Consider the following 21,757-nt stretch of genomic DNA (forward strand, 5'->3'; position numbering starts at 1 on the left):
TTATTCCTGCTGAATATTTATAAATAATTGACAACTGGGTGTTACTAATTCCCTTGTCAAAGGGTTATGTCCCTACACAGCCTGGAACGGTTAGTAGACATACCCAGCTGGTAACACCTGCTTGTCAATTTATTCATACATTTCTAGGAGGAAAAAAAATCTGAGGAAAAACAACACAACAGTGAGGTCTAAGAAAAGGTGCTCCTGAATTATTTCATGGCAAATGTGAGTATTTACTTAAACAAATCAAAAAAAACATTACATCCTCTGTGGGTCTTAGGCAGGGTACTGGCTGAGAACAGCACTGTATGGAAATTCAATGGAAGTGCTCCATTGGGAAAACAATACGCAAAGAGGTATCTCCTAAGAAAAGGGAACATTCTCGCTAGCGCCACATGGTGGACCTAGCGGGATGGTTCTCTTTCTTTGGGAGATACCTTTTTGCATGTCCTCTATGAGTAATAACCATCTAGGAACCAGTGGTATCTGGGCCATCTTATCACTAATCTAACTGGCTAAGGCCAAGTGCACACTTCAGTTATGGGGAAAACAGTTGTACATAGATGTAGCCCTGGTTGGACTTGGATCCAGGTCCTTAATGCTGCAGTAATAACCACAGTGCGACCATGGCATGGGTGCTTTGGTATCCAGCATCAACATGGAGAGTCGCTGCACAATCACAATGAGCACATCCCCTGATGGGCCCCTGCTCAAGTGGCACATGGCAGAGTAGACTGACCTATAGATAGGCTGGCTGAGATGCTATACAGTACATTGCCTATGTCCATATAAAAACTGGGTAGTGGGGGAGGAGGGGGGTAGTTTATGCATGTAGCTTTACAGTGGCCTCCAGAATGAATTTTACTGGTGGGCCCGAGGTACCCCAGCCCGACACTCAACACGTGTAATGTTTCACAAGGGTCACCTGCTTTACAAATAATTTGATGCATTCACTAGAAACTAGTATAACCTGTAACTGGGGTAGCATACTACAGATGGCCTGGCCATAACTGGCAATATGCCCTTTCCTTTGGAAGCCTTTATAGCCATGATTGATCTTGTCAAGAGGGACACCATGATATATCCTTACAAGAATGACAAGTCCTTAAAATCTTATTTTGTAATCCCCCGATAGGCATATTAGTAGAATTTGGTGGCTAAAATTGAGCACACTCTGGTCTATTGCAACCTTTTTTTTTGTCTTTGAAATAGAAAAGACTATTTTGGTCAGTGCACCTGCAAAATTACCTTTATATTATTAAGGTTTACTTCAACCAAGCGAGGGTCGTTGTTCTTTATTCTCTTCAAGCTCTCCTCCACATTGGTGGGGTTTGGTGGTTCATCAGCCATCGGTCTCACCGGCTCTGCCTTTACAATAGCTAAGAAATAAAACCAGAAATATTGAACCTCCTAAAACAATTAAATTAACGCAACACACTCATATACAATCAAATTGGCACCCCACATTCACGCATATAGGTTCTGGGATATGCACCATTTCAAAGCAAAGGGGACACCCTCCACTACCACACGGGAAAAGGAAGCATGACAAAACATGTGCAGGTCTAGGAAAAATTCCAGTCGATTCCGTGGAAACTGGGTTGCTGTTAAATAACGTCATGATTCCCTTCGACATTGCATAAACATGATGGAAGGGGCATGTAAAACGGGTTGTCTCCAGGGGCGTAGCTCAAGGCTCACGTGCCCTGGCGCAAGTGTTCAGCTTGGGCACCCAGTTCCCTCAGCGCTCTGTGGCCAGGGAAGCACATCTCCTTCATGCTGCCTGAGGCAAAAAATGAAGTGGCACCCTCCGACCCCCATGCCAAATTCTTGACCTAACCCCTTCCCTCCAGCCAGAGGTGTAACTTGACCAGCATGCACTTTCTATACAGTAATACTGGTGTTATGAGGCACAAGGGTCTTTGGGCCACCTCATGCTCCTGGGTCCGGTAGCGACCCCCCCCCATTGCTATGCCGATGGTTGTCTCATCTGGTGGACAGCCCCTTTTCTACATAGGGATGGCTGCATTCAGTTGATCACAGTGGGACAAGCAATGGTCCATTTTAGAGATTACCTGTAATCACTGGAGAATGTGGGCAGCTGCTGGTTATCCTGGGCAGCTGCTGAGGATCCTGAGCAGGGGACGCACATGAGGTCCATATACTCGAATAGAGCACATGGACAGAGATTTCCTAATCAGACCAAACCCCTTATAGAATTTGGACAAGAAACCTTTTCTGTTACACTGTTGCTGCCCCCCTCTACAGTAACAGTTGGCTTGGTTTCAGCAGAAGCCCATATGGTTAGCAGACCAGCAAGTCCCATTATGCCTTGATGACATCTATTCCAGGCAGTTCTCCCACTGTAGTCCCCTGGCTGATGAACAGCAAGTCTCCCCTCTTCTTGTGAGCTCATATTGTACCCCCTCACGTTAGCTCCCAGTTACACCCTTCTAAAACTTCTAGTACTGGAACTGAGCATGCTCAATCGGCAAGCTGAACTACAGGTTGTAACCCTAAGCAGTAAGTTCTAAACATGACATTTTGGGGCAGTAAAGGCCACTTTACACTGGATGACAATAGAGACAATTATCTGGAAGAACTGTTCCTAGGAAAGCTGGTTCCCAATGACTGCCCTGTGGTAAGGTGCTGCCGATCACCTGATGAACCAGAAAATGCTTGTTCATCGGGTGGAAAGTATAATTGATACAGATTACAAGATCATAGTTTCTGGTCAGCAGATCATCCTGTGCAAACAATGAGCCTGTATGACACAAGTGACTGCAGTGGCGATCGTTTATTCCCATACAGCAAATATATTGCTGCATGTAAATGCAGCTCTCACCTCCTCTGACGAGCAGGCAATTATCAGGAATGAACAGTTCAATCCTAATAATAGCCTGCACAGTAAGCCCGTGTAAAAGGCTTTTAGTGTTGAGTGATTATGTGGAAAACTACTGAAAATACACAGTAATGTTAATAAAAGTTTCATAAATGTATTGCTATCTTTATGTGCCATAACATCAGTTATAATATAACATCAGAAATAAATAAATACTCACTGGGAAATCCTTGGCTATCAAACCCATTACTAGTGCTGTTTGGTAAAAGGCCGGGCATGCCAAGGATAGCTAAAAGGGAAAGAAAAAAAAAAGGTTACTTATGTGTTTTTGGACCTCACACAATCTCTGCATGTAAATCCTGAGGTTTCTATACTAAATATCAAAACAGGAATGAAACCATTCCAATTGATTAAGAACTTTACATGACCACCCTAAAATCCAACATTACTAAAGCTAAGAACTATGTTAAAGGCATCTGTCAGCAGATTTGTAGCTATGACACTGGCTGACCTGTTACATGTGCACTTGGCAGCTGAAGGCATCTGTGTTGGTCCCATGTACATAAGTGTACGCATAATGAGAAAAATAAAAGTTTTAATATATGCAAATGAGCCTCTAGGAGCAACAGGGGCGTTGCTGTTACACCTAAAGGCTCAGTTCTCTCACTGCAACTGCCATGTCCTCTCCACTTTGACAGGACCAGGCAGTGTGAACATCATGTTAGGCAAAGTGGAGAGGGCATGGCAGTTGCTGAGAGAGCAGAGCCTCCAGGCACAAATCTGCTGACAGATGCCCTTTAACTCCAGGATCTAAGTACATCTAAAAGTCTATAGACAGGACATATACTAAAAGCATCCTTTTGGCATATATTGGTTCAAATTTATTGGAAAATGTAAACTGTCTTCCACTATAAGTATGCTGGGGGGATTTCCAGACGTATTCCTCTGTAAGAATGCTGTGACGTATGCCACTGAACAGGCATAAAGTGGCATGTGTCACCCACATGATCTCATAATAAAAAAACATATATACGGTCGTGCAATTTGGCACAAAACACTTAGGCCATTCCCCTTCCATTAATCTGTATCTCCTTTTCAGACTAGGCACAAAGACTCTCCCTAAACCTACATACGTCAAATTGTGCCACGTTGTGGAACAATTTACACCGACATCTAGGTGCACTCACATTAGTAAACGTGGCCCAAAGTGTCTGGAGATACAGTACAGGTGAATGGGGTTTTCAAAAGCGCCATTCACATGACATGCAAAGGAAATTGTCCTTGCGGAAAACAAGCTAATCCTGAATTTTTTAATCTGTAGCATGCTTATTCTATTGCGGATATTTATAGTGGATTCAGTGTATAGGGGTGAAATCTCAAACCCGCTGCAAAATCCACACTTAGCACAAGATATGCATGGGTGAAATGACTTTATACTGGGAAAACTGTTCCCAATTTTCCAAAAAAATCATTCCAGTGTCCTTTATTGGTAAGGGGTATTTAAACTGATTCTACACCTCTTTACACTGACGGAAACATTTCCTTTTCTACCTTGGAAACAATTATGTTTGCGCCATAGACATTAGACCATTATGTGGTTGGATAGTTAATTATTAGCCCATGCCTGTTTGAAATAAACAGTTAAGTTCCCGAAAGAAGCAAGTAGCGCAAGTCATTATGGATATGGCGTTTTCTCTTTCAATAGTTACCAGCAAGGTCACTCAGCTCAATGTCCGTGGCACTACTCAAAGCCTCTTCCAGTTCCGGATCAAGACTTAGCTTCTCTTCTGCAAGTATGTTTTTGGGCTTTTGCTTGGGGACAAATATTTTCCCTAGAACGAAAAAAAATAAAAAAAAATATGAATGTCAGGAAGCAAGTACAATACTGCAATGACATTTTGGGATTACCTCTGACCAGAAGGTGGCGCTATCACCATGAGAAGTATCATGTGTATCAATGAATACCATAGTAAGATAACACATTTGTAAAATCAATTATTTCAATCCTGGCTTCTCGCAATCCAATAAACCGCATGTTCTAAAGCACCCAGTTTTTCGCTTTCTCCAGAGACCTTATATTGTGTCAAGAGTGTACATCTACTCTTAACATGACCACACAGGTACCAGAAAAAATTGTATGCTGTAAGGATAGAGAAATCCTCGACTAATGCAAGCAAAAAGCCAACCTGCTACAGTCACTTTGTCTTTTGATTGGGGAGGATGCTTTTTGCATCCAGCCTTGTGAAAGTCCAGACTATATTGCAGTTTGATGCTGGATCTAATGCTAAATTCAATATATTTACAGTAAACGGTTCTACGTAAGGTGCAAGTACCAGCAGACATCTTATGATTCGAAAGTCTGAGATCACTCACTGTGGAGTCCTAAAAGGACATTTACGACCATTTTTTTGCTGTTTCAATGTATCTAAAATGAAAAATAAAGCAACTTTGCTAAAAACGTCCTACTGCTTAGCGTTCACAACTTCTATGCAAACCTATGTGTCTCCATAGCAACAGACAACAAACTATTTGTAGTCTAATACTGCAATTATACGCTCTTCTATTTGTCCCCTGCTAAAGTACCAAATGTATAGATAGAAACATAGGGCAAGTGGTAGGGGGTATGACTGCAGAATCAGACTACACAGGGCTTGTTTGTTACCATCGAGATGCACATCTTTATAGCAGCTGTAGACACAAAACGATAGGAAATATTCAATGAAGACTATAATTAGTTATATATTTTTTTAAATTATAGATGCATTGGGGTTGCGAAGGTAAATATAGCCTTTCAAATGAATGGCACATATAAAAAAAAATTGGGTCATTTATCAAACTGGCGTTTAATAGATGGCGTACTTGTAAACGAGCAGTAGCGAGTTGCTGGAGATGGGGTGAAGCTAGAGATTGTTTGTGTCGTTTTTCTAGTTTACCTATCGCTTGTTGAAGGTGTTGTATTTGTGAGTATGTTTTTTCTGGTATGTGCCTATCGATACGAGCTCGCCTCTGATTGTAGCCTTGTGCGCCTCCCACACTATTGGGGTAGGGACCTCGGTGTTCATGTTGTGTTGAAAGTAGTGGTCTAAGGATTCCAGTATTTTAGTATGTACGGTGGGTATAGATAGTAGGGTCTCATTAAGGCGCCATGGTGGTCTGGAAGGGCTATGTTCAGATAATTCTAATACAAGTTCTACCGGAAAATGGTCTGACTGGATACTACATCCTATGCTAATTGATTGTATTTTACTGAGAGAAGTCTGTGGAGGAAAAAAGGAAGGTAGGAATTGTGTGGAGGAGAGTGGAGAGTGAAGTCTCTGTCTGAAGGGTGGGAGAAGCGCCAAGCATCTTTAAGGGATAGGAGTTGTAGGGATGTTTTGATGTGTTTGAGTGCCTTGTATGAAATATGAAAGGGAGGGTTTCCCAGAGGAGGAGAGGTCTAGAAGAGGGTCCAACACCACATTAAGGTCGCCTCCAACAATCAATTCTGCCTTCCTTACATTATCAAGTAGTGTCATTGTGGAACGGATCCACGACGGTTGTTGGTATTTGGTGCATATAAGATGGCTAATGTGATCAATGAGCCAGTTTCCCTGTTAGTATGAGTATTCTGCCATCCGGGTCTGAGTACATGTCTGACTGTTCGAATGATAGGTGTTTGGCTATGGCAATGGACACTCCCCTAGAGTTTTTGGTGTTCGTGTGGGAATGGTACCACTGATTAAAATAGTGTCTAGTGTTTCTTGTAATAGCAGGACATCCACTCGAGCTTTTTTGAAGTGGTGCAGTATTTGACTTCGTTTTATTGCGGAGTTAAGGCCTCTCGCATTGTAGGATACCCATTTAATGTTGGCCATAATAAGTCTTGAAGGTGGTTCGTTCAGACTTTATCTATTAAACTATTAATTATCTATTAAACAAGAACCTTGCCAATGTAGTCATGTCCGTAAATCATTCCTTCTATGCCCACGGAGACAAAGCATCAAAATTGATGGTGTCCTTTTTCAAGAGGCGAAAACCTCGCACCCATATCTCCGATATAGACAACAAACGAAGGCCCCCCTCACAACAGTGCCAGTAGAGAATGAACGGGAATTTATTACGTTTTACACATCCCTCTATCAGATTAATTCACCCGATTCAACCAAACAGGCACAGGAAAAAATGTCAGCCATTGCAGATTTTCTATCGCAATTGGCTCTCCCCGCTGCATCACATGCTGTCCCCTCTCCCCAATACTTTTCGTACTCTCTATTGAACCCCTCTTGCAAAAGATAAGGGAACACCCTAATATAGAGGGATACACAAGCGGAAAATACACACACAGCCTAGCTGCTTATGCAGACGACATCCTTGTGATAATTACAAATCCATTATCAGTCTTTCCAGCACTACAATCTATACTACAGGAATACGGACATCTCTCCAATTTCATAATCAATACCTCCAAATCAGAAGCCCTGGGAATTAACATTAGGGATGAAGAGCATAAGATCCTGCAAACACAATATCCTTTCCAATGGCCCACTTCTCACATTACCTACCTAGGTCTTAAAAGAAGTTCAACCTGGAAAGACTTATACACTCTCAATTATGCCCCCATACCTAGATCATTCCAGTCCACACTAGAGTCATGGTCTCTGCCATTTCTCTCCTCGATGGGGAAAAAAAAAAATCTCATTGAAGCAATATTATTGCCAAAGCTACTATACCCATTACAGACCCTCCCTATCCCCCTCCCGCTTTCCTTTTTCTCATCAATTAGGAAATTAACTAACAAGTACTTATGGCGAGATAAGAGACCTTGCCTAAGCCATAACCTCCTAACCCAGCATAAATCATGCGGCGGCATGACACTTCTAGACTGGCAGCTTTATTATGAAGCAGTACACCTCACTAGGCTGATACATTGGGTAAGAGCAGACGGTAGTAAATTATGGGTACCCTTAAGAAGACCTAACAAGTATGCCGTTACGCTCCCTAATTTGGGGCAGAGACAACCTACAAGCAATTCTAAGTACACAGAATATGGTCACCAGATCCACACCCAAGGTCTGGAACACACTCAAAGACCGACTCAGCTCGGCCCTAGCCCCACTAATGTCAGTTGCAGATCTCCCAGAACTATATCTCCCAAAATTCGCAAATGCACCCCTAAAGGTGGCAGATGTAAAACATATCTCAATATCCTCCTGTCTAGATATGAAAGAGGGCGAAGACCCATTAGACTCCACATCACTACATTCGCAAAAAAAAAGCACATTTTCGATCACTATTACACACCTACATCAAAAACTCTGATCTCAGGCGAGACCTCACATCATTTGAAAAACTAATGGCAACCAAGCATCCCCCAAAACACTTGCTATCCCAGATATACAACCTCCTCCAACAGCTGAAATGCCCTCTCAGAGGCTACATTTATGAATGGAGCAGAGACTTTGACACAAAGTGGACAGTGTTAGATACCAAACACATGTACCGATTTTCACATGGCATTTCCCAATGCATACGATGACAAGAGAATTCATTTCAAATACTCACAAGATGGTACCTCACTCCGGTTCGCCTTAGTTCAGACATTTGCTGGAAATGCACCCAATCCCAAGCCACCTACTTTTATATGTGGTGGTCATGCCCAGTACTACAGACTTTCTGGTCTGAGGTTTTGGAATGGATTAAACAAATAGGTTCCTCCCTACACAATTCTCCTTCCCCCATCTCAGCATTACTGAACATCAGATTACAAGATATACCCTACACTAAAAACGGAAACTCATGCTCCATCTGACCTCTGCCTCAAAATCCCTAATTCCGCAGCACTGGAACCAATCAACTTCACCCACATTATCACAATGGCTACAAAAAGGTGGACCACATCTACCACATGGAGGAACTGTCAGCCTGGGAAGCTAGACCACACCTCAATTTCCAGCAGATTTGGGCTGACTGGATATTATTTCAGAAAATGAGTTCTTTCCTTAAACTTTCTGACTCTAATTCTCCTACTTGTCCCCACAGTTAAATTTTAGCTCACGATACCGCCCGCCCTACTTACCCCCCCCCCTTCCTCTAATTGTTCATTGTATGTTAACTACAGTATTAATTTATCAGATATCACCACATCTTGACGAAGCAATCTGTTTAATGAGAGCTCCCCTTTCAATTCACCCCCTTAGTTTCTCCTAACTGGACCTTGGAGGAGTTGTCTTTGCGAAGAGGCGTTAAGATTTTTCCCTGTTATTGCTATTGTTTACTTTGTAATTGAACCCATGTATCATTTGTTTCTCTTATTATCTTGTAAAAAAAAAAAAAAATAATAAAAAGGATAATTGAAAAGAAAAAGAAGTACTGGCTTAGTTGCCTATAGCAACCAATCAGATGCCACCTTACATTTTTGACAGCTCCGTTGGAAAATAAAAGGTGGAATCTGATTGGTTGCTATGGACAACTAAGCCAGTTCTACTTTACACCAGTTTGATAAATGTCATGATCTGCATAGTAACCAAACTTTAGTCATATACAGTGCCATTTCTTATAGTGTGAAACTTCTAAAATATAGGCACAAGAATGTTATGTTATCACAAAGGTCTCAGGCCTCAATTATTTCCCAGTACAGTAGATACACTATAATATTAGGCTGGGTTTATACATGAGGCATATAAACTATCATACTGGGTGAATGGGAATTCATCATCCTTCATAAATTTTAGGTCACACCTAGTTGGCCGAGTATCATATACATAAAATATAGTGCATAAGACAAACGATAAACAAATACCACGTAGGCTACAGCCTTGACCGATAGTAATATTTCCATTATTTAAAAATGCAAAAGAAAAAAAAAAGAAAATATTTTACGTGTTCCTAGTTTACACACGGAAAAACAACTGGATGTGGTTACTCATATGCAAATAAGAAAGGAAGCTGGACAATAGCCCGATAGCAGCTCTCCAGAGCCCCATTCTGAGCACACAGGAAGCAAACAATCCATCAAATGCAGATATCAGGAGCCATTATATTACTAAGTGCTTGTTCTGTAAATCAGCCCGATTTACTGGTTCCACATATACATCCTCACAGGCCGCTTTTATCTTCTGCATCACTGACAGATCAATGTCCTGAATTTCCACCAAACACTTTAGTCCTATTGTTCTTTACCCCCTAGAAAGTGGAATTTTACTGCAGAAAAACAGATCGGCCAAAAAAAAAAAAAAAAAAAAAAAAAAAAAAAAAAAAAAGAAGACTAAATAGGCAAAACCTCACTAAATTATGCCGTTTAACTAGATAGACTTGCCATTTAGGACAGATCTCATGATATGTATGGAAACCTTAGTCTCAGTGACACGAAGCCCAAGCTTTGCCCTCCAGCAGGTGGTGCACACAGCATCAGAACCAATTCCTGTATATAGAGCTTACTAGGCACATTCTATTGATGCAATCAGATCGGCAAGTATATATACAGTGGCACAAACAAAAGAATCATAATTAATAGCAATACATTTCCAATTGCTGCCATAAGATAATGACTATGTGGCCTTGTAAAACAGCATGGGAAAAATGAGACTATACCTGTCTGTCAGCGGCACGTCCCTGGGAACTACAGTAAGTGGACAATGGGTGACATGTTTCTTAGTGGAAGGAGGTTTGTTTACTTACATCAAGAGCAGTTGATACGAGCGCCACAATGTAAAGCGCCCGAGAAATCTATGGAAAACGTCTAAATGGGTAAATTCAGACAATAGTCATGACCCAAGGTTGAGGGGATAGTGGGCAGAAAAGATAACTGCCCAACATACAATAATATGCCACTTAAAAGGAAACTTCAGCCATCTACAATATCTTGGTCCTAAATCACCTGATATTAAAAAGCCCATACTTCTAAAGTAGGAACTTGAATGGCTAAGTTCCCTAAATGCAATTATGGAATGTTTGCTGCCCCTAGTTTTTAATTATAAACATTTTTACAGTTTTTGTTCTATTATGTCATCATCAACATAAATCTTAAACATTGCAGTCTTTCTAGCAGTCACTAGGCTGTTATCTTCAGTTCATTTTACAGCTTTGCTGTGTAGACTAGGTCAGAAGAGTGGAGGCCCACATGGTTAGCAAAACTATACACAGATAAGACTCTGTATATAGTGTTGACCAAACTTTGTGTTTTCAAGTTCGGCGTACAAGGTTCGGGTTATCTAAGAATTCTGTTATGGATTCTGCTACCACGGACCATAACTTATATGGTCAGTGGTAGTGGACTCCATAATGGAATTATTAGACAATCTGAACCTTGTACGCCGAACTTGAAACACAAAGTTCGCTCACCCCTATCTGTATATGCATCTCCCCTGGAGTCTTGTGGAGAGGGTCCAATCCATCACTTACTAAATAATGTGTGGTATTACTCTGTCAATTAAGACTAAGGCTACTTTCACACTAGCGTTCGGAGCGGGTCCGCTCCTATAATGCAGACGTTTGCATCCGTTCAGAACGGATCCGTCTGCATTATAACTTAGAAAAATTTCTAAGTGTGAAAGTATGAAAGTAGCCTGAACGGATCCGTCCAGACTTTACATTGAAAGTCAATGGGGGCGGATCCGCTTGAAGATTGAGCCATATAGTGTCATCTTCAAACGGATCCGTCCCCATTGACTTACATTGTAAGTCTGGACGGATCCGCTTGCCTCCGCGCGGCCAGGCGGACACCCGAACGATGCAAGCAGCGTTTAGGTGTCCGCTCGCTGAGCGGAGCGGAGGCTGAACGCTGGCAGACTGATGCATTCTCAGCGGATCCGCATCCACTCAGAATGCATTAGGGCCGGACGGCTGCGTTCGGGGCCGCTTGTGAGACCCTTCAAACGGAGCTCACAAAACGGAGCCCCGAACGCAGGTGTGAAAGTAGCCTTAGTCACCTCAACTTGCCATAAAGCAAACACACACTGCTGCACTGTCAAGTGGGTCCCCCAACATAAAAAAATTATATCTACAACATAAAAAAATAAATGACGTTCTTGTCTACAGACTTACATCTAATTACTGAAAGTAAAATTAAATATGAGCCAACCCCTTTAACACATCAGCGACAATCAATATCTACATAAGGCTGGGTTCACACCTGAGCGTTTTACAGCGCGTTCCTACGCGCTGTAAAACGCTCAACAGGCAAAAACCAATGTTTCCCTATGGGCATGGTTCTCACCTGAGCGTTTTACAGCGCGTACGAACGCGATGTAAAACGCCCTACGCCCCAAGAACTACAGGAGCTTCTTTGGGGCGTATTGTGGCAGTTTTTAATTGGATTAATCACACAAACGCGCGTACTACGCGCGTTTCAAAAATACAAAAACGCCCCAAAAACGCATGTAAAAAGCGCTCATCGAATACGCTCAGCCTAAATCTCACAGCAAGATTGCTCCTTTCTCACCGAGGCATTCATACAGATTACTGGTTACCTTAGAAAAAAAGGGGCTGGAAAACTTCCAAGGTCTTAAGAAGAATCCGCAGGGCAGATAAAGACCTGCAAGAGATTTTATTCCACCAAGCCAAAGAGTGTATTATTGCAGTAGCTGAGATGACATCATTCAGAAACAATATTATCAAGATGTACTCAGCGGCTTGAGCTGTGCACAATGCCGCAATCATACAAACACTCCCACAAACCTCACATTACTCACTAAACCTTATGGGAGCCAGATTTAGCCTACATCCCCTCGATGGTCAGGTAAGTAGACATAGAAGGGAACACGTTGTCCTTCCGTATACGGTACAACAATACCATCCAAGGTTTAGCAAGTAACACTAATACATGCATTATGGAATACGCATTCTTAGGCCTCTTGTACATGATCATGGCCAATTTTCAGTCCATAAAAATATGGATTCTTCAAAAATAGTGAGCGTCCACATGTGCGTTGTTTTTTTTTCTTTGTCAGTCCAATGAATAAACAGGTCTGTTGTCATCTACCAAAGAAATAGGCCATACGCAGAATGGATTGCCCATTGGAAATTTACCTCTCCAAGACATGGTCCAGGACGTTACCCACAAATTCTCTACAAGATGTAGGGAGAATACCGCAGACTGGCAAACACTGTGGGCAACTTTACCTCCGGTTTTTCATGTTCATAATTGATTTCTAGGTTTTATGTTCCTTTAGGACATTTTTTTCTAGTCGCTGGATCAAACGTCTGGTCCTAAGACTTGATTACCACCGCATGTAGTATTTTGTGAAGATTTATCCTGCCAAACTGATCTGCCAACTTTTCCATTAAACAATGGAAAGAAACTCCAATAATAGCTCATCTGAACGTGGTCCGGACTTCAGAATAGACCTGTTGTATTTATGACCACATCAAAGCGCAGGAAAGAGTCACAACATGAAGAGGGTATGCCGTTCTGGCAGGGAAGACTTGCCTCTGCGGTTTTCCTCTACTGCTTGTGTTATCTTGCTTGAAGACTTAAATCCGTACTGAACATCTGCATTAAACAATAGGACATAGACGCCCTAAGCTAAACAGGCCTCCGCTGGCATCAGACTAACAAACTTACAATACATCCTGTGAGATTCAGTCAGGCTACCATCTACATGACCAGCAGGAAGCTGAATTAGGGCTCATGCACACGACCTTATGCATTTTGCGGTCCCCTAAAAAAATACGCATGACGTCCGTGTGCATTCCGTATTTTGTGGAACGGAACAGCTGGCCCCTAATAGAACAGTCCTATCCTTGTCCGTAATGCAGACAATAATAGGACATGTTCTATTTTTTTTTGCAGAACGAAAATACTGACATACGTATACTGAATGCACACGGAGTAGCTTCCGTTTTTTTTGCGAACCTATTAAAAAGAATGGTTCTGCATACGGTCCGCAAAAAAACTAAAACGGAACAGACACGAAAATAAAATACATTCGTGTGCCCTTAGGGTACATATTCCAAAGACATACAGATTGTGAGCTTTCTTGGAGACAGCAAGGAATATAAGTGCGCTATATAAGTGAGCAAACTAAATGAAATATGTTCAGATAAAGCACATACGCCAGCGATTTTCCATCTGGGTTTGTGGATGAAAATCAGCAGTGTATTACAGCATCTTATGTGTACGCCAGCCATGGAGGGAAATCAGGTAGCCCCCCTTACCATTGGATTTCTATGTGCCTAATGCAACAGTATTATACTGGCAGATTGTCTGCCAGATCATCGCTAATGAGCGTTCGTAGTAACGCTTGTTAGCGATGATCTGGCAGTGCAATACTGCCACCGATTACCCAATGAACAACGCTCTTTCTTCGGGCCATCCAGATTTTTAAGCACGATTAAAAAAGTCATTGTTTGCAGGCGCCAGATCGTGCTGTGTAATCAGCACCCTGCTGCCGGCAAACAACTAGTATGGGGACGAGCGATGGTATTAACGATCACTTCTCCCCATACTATGGAGGAGATCACTGCATGTCACAGCAGCAGTCTCCTCCACTGATGAGTTGTCGGGAAGGAACGCTTTCACCCAATGTCAGCCGCATTGCTAAATGTAATACTATCCTTAGATTTTAGTTATTAGGACCACGGAGAGGACTTGGGGCAGAAAAGTAGATTAGGTTCAAGCAGTAAAACTTGACAAAGATCAAAAGGCAAGAAACTAAACTGAATGATCAATAAAACTATTGGCCCTTCCTTATAGCCCATCCCAAAACAGAGTGCTGCCCCCACGTACTTGGGATGTAGTAGAATACGTATGCAAAGCAGACACAAATAAGGAGGTCAATGCCTGAACACAGAAAGAACCCATGTAGTCATCGCTGCAATGTGATCATGGACGGGATATGAAACAATAGACATTCTGTCTTTTTACATGTAGAAGCAGGAATCTTAGAAGTGAGACCGTCAAGCATGAAAATGATCAGTAACTATTATTCCTGCAGGTAAAGACAAGATCGGTCAGGATGGAGGACAAGATTTCAAGAGCTAAATGAGTCACCATGGCACAAAATACAAAGAAAACAACTGTGTTTAGACAGAAACAAGCAGAACTGGTTCAATGCGAGCTGTAGGACCTTTAGAGGACCTTGGAAGTTCCAGTCAGGGCCTGATGTGCTTAACACTAACGCTGAAGGCTTTTCTCCTCATAAAATAAAGCAGTGTGGAAGAGGTTACTGGAATACAACTCAGATCCCTCCTAAACATTTCCATCAGGCTTTACATAAAGACAAACATGACATATACATACCAAACAGTAGACTACAGCTGACTAGAGTTTAGAGTCTAAGCCAGATGTCCGAAACCTCCGGCACTCCAGATGTTGTGAAACTACAACTCCCAGCATGTACTGTATACTTGCTTCACTGTTTTATGAACTCCCACAGAAGTGAACGGAGCATGATGGGAGTTGTAGTTTAACAACAGTCGGAGTGTTGGAGGTTGCTGGCCTCTGCCCTAAACTAAATCCGAATGAAAGCCGCATCGCATGCACGTAAATAGGGTTTCTGAAAAACCAATCACATAGAAGGGTAAAATTACTGCATGTATTTTAGGGAGCACAGTGGAAGATAAGCGGTCACTTATTTCAGGCGGAAAATAGGAGTATTAGCCCTATTGACTGATAATGTGGCTGATCGTTGGGTGGATTTGTGGCTGTGCAAACAGCATATCCGTGGCATAAATCCAAAGGTCTGATCCGTTATGTTAAATTCTTAGCGAACACATAACTGACTTTAAGCCACACACTAATTGACTATACATAAAAATACAAAACAGGTATATACAAGCTGAACTAAAAAGACTTCAATGCTATTCTACTCGCTTACCTAAGGGACTGGGATGTTCTGGAATAGGGAATTAAAGAGGACCTTTCATTACAATAAAAAATCTAAACTAAGTATGCTGACATGGAGAGCGGCGCCCAGGGATCTTCCTGCACTTACTATTATCCCTGGGCGCCGCTCCGTTCTCCCGGTATAGGCTCCGGTATCTTCAGATTTTCGGCTCAACCAGGAGGAGCCTGCTCTTGTTCTCCTGGGCGTCTCCTGTTGGCCAATCGCAGCACTCAGTTCATAGCCTGGGAGAAAAAAAACTCAGGCTATGAACCGAGCGCTGCGATTGGCCAGCACTCCAGCCTGGGAGAAGGAGACGCCCAGGAGAACAAGAGCGGCGCCCAGGGATAATAGTAAGTGCAGGGAGATCCCTGGGCGCCGCTCTCCATGTCAGCATACTTGGTTTAGATTTTTTATCGTAATGAAAGGTCCTCTTTAAAGGGGCTAGCCCATCAGAGACAACTACTCCCACAATGCGGCCCCCAGGGCAATCAGATCATCACCATGGGTCCCACTCTCAGCCCCCCCGCCAACAGTTCATTTATTCCAGGGGAAGCTATAGCCAGTCAGGCAGTTAACTTGCAACAGCCACTGCAGGGAAAAATATAGTATAACGTGCAACCATTCAGATGAACGGCCTTTCTTGTATTACAAGGATGGTTCCAGCTTGTACATGGGGGTGGTGGGGGAGTATGAGCAGTGGACTCCCTCTATGATGCATTATATCCTCTTGAGACAACCTCTTAATGTAAAATATCATAAATGTATGCAAAAGATTCCTTTGCATTATAGTTGAAAAATGTTAACCTAGGTGGGAATTCACATGGCCTGCACAATACAGTAGGCTACACAAAGGGAATCATAATTACTAGATCTCCCTATACATATGTTTGCACAGCTTGACCCAGCAGACATAGGTAATAAATGGGGAGAGGGGAGAAGAACCACTGTTGGATCCATCTGGCAGCAGCTTATCTCCTCAGAACTAAAGAAAAGGGCAGCTGAAATCCAAAGTGCATGATCCTTATCCCCCCCTGACATCATTGGGAGACCTCCCCATACACAATAAATGGTCAGCTGAACATGCCGTAGATCCAATGTGTATGGCAACCTTTAAGGTTCCTTTACATGGAACGATGTAGAAGCAGATTGTTGGGAGTGAAGTGTTCCTTCCTGAAAATCTGCTGATCGCTAGTGGAGGAGACTGCTGCATTTACATGCATCGATCTCCTCCACAGTTCGGGAAGGAGTGATCGCTAATGCCATCGCTCTTCCCCATACAGACTCAATGTTTTCCGGCAGCAGATCTGCTGTCGGGCAACAAGATAACAATCCAATCACCCGATGAACAAGCGTTTCTATGAATGCTTGTTAGCGATGATCTTTTCAATTCTTGGCCCGTGTAAAGGGCCCTTTACTCTTTACCCAACATATCTTATCTGTAAGCAGATAACTTTCTCATGTCTGGGAGATAAAATCCCTATACACCGATGCCGGTAATCCAGCGTCCGGTCACTTTCTGCCCTTAAATAGCTTGCTGCAGGATTACTAGTGACGTAGTAAAGGTGATCTGTACAGGTAAGGGCATCCCTTCTGAAATATTCCATGTAAGGAGTTGTCAAGGAAAGGTTTATGGTTCCACTAATTCACTCATTCCTTATTTACACCATCAGCAAGGAGCACTAACAGGTTAATCAGTTACTAATGCATCAGACCGGCCTAGTTATGTCTTCCAAGATCTGCTGTGTGTATGATACTTCCTAGGAAACATAGGTCCTGGTGTATGAGGAGCATACTTACAGCTATATAATTCTATGTAGGCTTACTTTGAACATTTGTGTTGATGACATGGAATTATTATTTTTTTATTATGGAGTCAAATATCCCTCATACTGTATAAGACACCAGAAAAGGGGTCTGTATGAAAGCATTACAGTCTCCAAGCACTGTCCCGCTCATTATACACAGCCACCAATGCAAACAGTGTACAATGGAAAGAGGCAGAGAAGAAGCAACAGCATGCGCGTCTGATATCAGGAATGAGGAAAGAGGTAGAATGGTCCCTCCATTAGACTCCACAAGACATGGTCATTATGCTGGAGTAGCTGGATCACAGCTCTGACTAAATGTGCTCCTCAACATCAATACTGCAACACCAAGAAGGAAAAGTCGGGGAATTATGGAAATCCCAGGATTGATAGACATGTTAATGGTGTGCAAATGATCAAAAATAAAGACAAAATATTCAAAATATCTCGGTTTATAGGGGTGCCACAAGCAAAAATACACGCACTTACATGTCTTGGCATGCTATTAGTGAGGTTATCAATGGTTGTCTGAGAAATGTTCTGCCACACTGAATGCACTTGGGCACAAAAATCATCAATGTCTGATGCTGGCAGCTCCCTTTGCAACTGCCGACCAGATGTGCTCGATGGGAGACAAGTCCAGAGACGCTGAAGTCCGTGGTATCATGTTTAGGCCACGTAGGCTGCTCACAATAGCAGAAGCAACATACGGTCTGGCGTTGTCCTGTTGAAAAACAGGGACACTGGAACACTTCGGAGAAATGGTTGTACCACTGGTTCCACGACCAAATCAATGTATTGCTGAGTTGTTAGTGTATCTGAAATAATGACTAAAGGGGTCCAGGCAGTGTTCCCTCTAAGCTGCGCGGGTGGGCGGACGCGCAGCAATTTTTGTGGTCCCGCTCAGCCACATTGCGCAGTCAGTGCAGTGACAGTGTTGGCGCTGACGTCCCCCTCGTAATCTTGGGTTGCTTAGCGCAGCGGGGCGCCGCCTACCAAATATTGCCACGCTACTGCTGCCTCCTCCTTCTTTTAGCAGGAAGAGGAGGAGAGAGCAAGCAGCAGCACGCAGCAGGGCGCTGTAGTGGCGTTATGGTGCCAGGTAAATAATCGTGCGTCGCTGTACACAGCAGCTGCTGTCACTTCACGTAAGACTGTGGGCGGGATGACCAAGATGGCCATGCGTGTTCTGTGCTGGAGCCTCTGCTACGGATGAGCGTGCTGTCTGTGAGTATGTCAATGGGGTCAAGCCGCACTCAGGTCGGGCAGAGTGGGCACAGACATGCTGCAGTGTGGGGGTACATGGCGCCGGCCTGGCAGGGTGGGATGCACCGTATTTGGGGCAAGGGCCTTTGTGCACCTGGGGAGTTGTGACAGGCATCATGCTCATGTCACCCAGTTACCCTGGCATTTAGTAAGAAGTCCCATCATATTAGACAGCTGCCAGTACTACAACTCCCAGCGAGTTATGTGCACTACTTTCAACATTGGGTAACCTCATTCATTGCCCTTCTGTGTGTGGCAGGCGTGCCACCTACTTATGGTGCCCTAGTGTGCAAAATTTTTTTATTCTGCACTTTGGGGCACTGTTGCCGGTTGAAGGCTGCGCCATATTTTTTCCCTGTTTTTCATATGTAGGTGTGAGGCAATGTGAGCTGCCACGTGACATCGCTTTTATTATGGTGCACACGTCTGTCAGCGTCATCGTGTCTTACGTCATCACCGTTTAGAGGCACACAGATTGTAAGTTTTAGGGTACGTCCACCTGTGGCAGTCGTGCTGTGTTTTTTTTTTGGGAAACAATATTGCATGTAGACAGTCTGCAGCGTATACAGGAGAATCTCAAAATTTGCGCAATGGAATCAGCACAAAGCTAGAGATGTGCTTTGGATTTTAAAGGGGTATTCCGGTTGTTAGAAGTTATAGTATATAACTAGTATATGGGACCCCTGTTCTTGTGATCAGCGGGGGTCCCAATGGTAGGACCCCCACCAATCTGAAAGTTATATCCTAGCCTGTTAAACTGTTAAATCTGCAGCGCGTTACGTTATTCCATGTAGAAACACCTTTGACTAAGCATTGCCCATTTATAAGCCGACCCCGCTCAGCAGCTGCCAAGGCTTAGAGGGAACACTGGGTCCAGGTATTGTACATTGTTCCACCTCACATATTAATCCTGGGAATATGCCTGATAAGACGTTCCATTGTGAAGGCCTCTTCATGGCGTTGACTCTGTGGACTCCTAATCTCTGGCTGTCATGGAGACAAAAGTGGGAATCATCGCTAAAGACGATAGACCTCCATTCCATTCTTGCTGTACACCATGATAGCCTTTGAGAGTGGTGGGTGAAGTCAATGGAACTCCTGTAACTTGGTGTCTGGCTTGTAGCCCAATGTTGTGCAAATGCCTTCTGATGGTTTGTGTAGACACCGTTTGCCATCCTAGGCTTGGGATGTGACATACAATTTTGCTAATTTTGCTAATCAGAGGATCCATCCACGTTAATGTGATCTTAGGGTGGGTTCACATATGCATTAGTGAGTTCTAGTAGTCTGTGCCAGCAAAGGGACTGAGTAACCGTATCCAGCATAGCCGGATACCCATCAACTAGATTATGATCTGATGGCCATTCAGCCGGACAAATACTGTTGTGTGCATTTATGCCAGAAACCCGATGGATCCCATTACAGTGAAAGGGGATCCGGCAGTCTCCGGCCATGCCGTATACTGTGTACTCCGGTAGTCTGTTCCTCTGCCAGAAGAAACTACTGGAATTCACATTGGAGATGTGAACGCAGCACTGGACTAAAAAATATGGATGCTTAGTGTGAAATTTAAAAGAAATGAGGAGCCAACCAATGGCAGCTTTCATATACATCATGACCACAAAAGTTAAACACCAACAGTACATTTCTAGGTATACCGATTGCCTGCATGACTACATGATAGACAACTGCCTAAGGGTACTTTCACACTTGCGTTGTTGGATTCTGGCAGGCGGCAATCTGTATGCAAACAGATACCATTTGTAGACGGATCCGTCTCACAAATGCATTGCAAAACCGGATCCGTCTCTCCGGGTGTCATCCGGAAAAAAGGATCCGGTATTTATCTTTTTCACATTTTTAAAAGGTCTGCGCATGCGCAGACTGCAAAACCTTATCCGTTTTTTCAGGAACACTTGGGGACGGATGCGGCATTAATGCATTTTAATGGAAAATAATGCCGGATCCGGCATTCTAGCAAGTGTTTTGGACGGAGAAAATACTGCAGCATACTGCAGTGACTGAACTGAAGGCATCCTGATGCATATTGAACGGATTGCTCTCCATTCAGAATGCATGGGGATAAAACTGATCAGTTTTTTTCCGGTATAGAGCCCCTAGGATGGAACTCTATACCGGAAAACAAAAACGCTAGTGTGAAAGTACCCTAATTGAAAATAATTGTGTCCCTGGAGTCTGAATAAGTCAAAAGGAAAAATAAAATCTTGTACCTTTTTTCCCTCCGGTAAATGGCATGTAGTCTTCCCTGTCTTTTTGTGCAAGAGCGTCCTTTTCCAAGAAGTCGAGCAAATGCTCTCTGTCAAAACCACCTGTGGCTTCCTTTAGGGTTTGCTCCTTCTGTCGAAATCCAGCTGGCAGCAGTGCATTCTATGACATGGAAAAGACCAGAGTTATTAGCAGAGAGGATTGCCAGAGTCTACTAAAGGTGGATTTATACAAACGTTAATGTGAACGCTTGTTCCCAACAATCTGCCCGTGTAAAGGTGCCGCTGATCCTACTGTGATCCTGTTGTTCATGCAGGCAGTTAAATTAGCATATCTGGGCAGCAGATTGTGTGGACTAAACTGATCTGCTGCCCAGAAACAATGCCGCTGGATGGGGACAAGCGATCGTAGTAGTGATCCCTTGTCCTCATACTGTGGAGGTGATCCCTGCATGTAACTTCACCCCCACTGAGCGAGCAGCCGACTGTCAGGAAGGAACGCTTTCTTCCCGGCAATCTGCTGCTCATTGCAAGGTGTAAATGCACCTTTACAGCCAATAAACAATGTGGAGCACAAAATCACATTATGATGAACTGGGCATCAATAGTCCCCACTGCACTACAGTAATTGTCCACTTTATGATGGTATATGTAGTCGGGCAACTTAAATAATATTTAATTTTTTTCAGTCTTTTATATAGCTCCAACATATTCTGCTGTGCTGTTAAAGGGAACCTGTCACCAGGATTTTGGGTATAGAGCTGAGGACATGGGTTGCTAGATGGCCGATAGCACATCCGCAATACCCAGTCCCCA

At 43.2% G+C, this 21,757-nt stretch overlaps 1 protein-coding gene across 2 annotated transcripts in view; it reads right to left on the minus strand.

The window, feature by feature from the left end:
* Nucleotides 1-21,757, minus strand: part of LOC120985805 (tropomodulin-3-like) — a 51,234-nt gene that overhangs the window by 11,031 nt on the left and 18,446 nt on the right. For both annotated transcript variants that reach the window (XR_005775583.1, XM_040413966.1), the window contains exons 3-6: nt 20,948-21,104; nt 4,552-4,674; nt 3,063-3,131; nt 1,249-1,379 (exon numbers count right to left, since the gene is read on the minus strand). Coding sequence is in view for 1 of the 2 variants with exons in the window: in XM_040413966.1 (XP_040269900.1) it covers nt 1,249-1,379; nt 3,063-3,131; nt 4,552-4,674; nt 20,948-21,104 (480 nt within the window). In the remaining variant the exon portion in view is untranslated. The remainder of the gene's footprint in view (nt 1-1,248; nt 1,380-3,062; nt 3,132-4,551; nt 4,675-20,947; nt 21,105-21,757) is intronic.

This window comes from Bufo bufo, chromosome 1 (assembly GCF_905171765.1).
Source record: "Bufo bufo chromosome 1, aBufBuf1.1, whole genome shotgun sequence".
In the NCBI taxonomy this organism is placed as follows: Eukaryota; Metazoa; Chordata; class Amphibia; order Anura; family Bufonidae; genus Bufo; species Bufo bufo.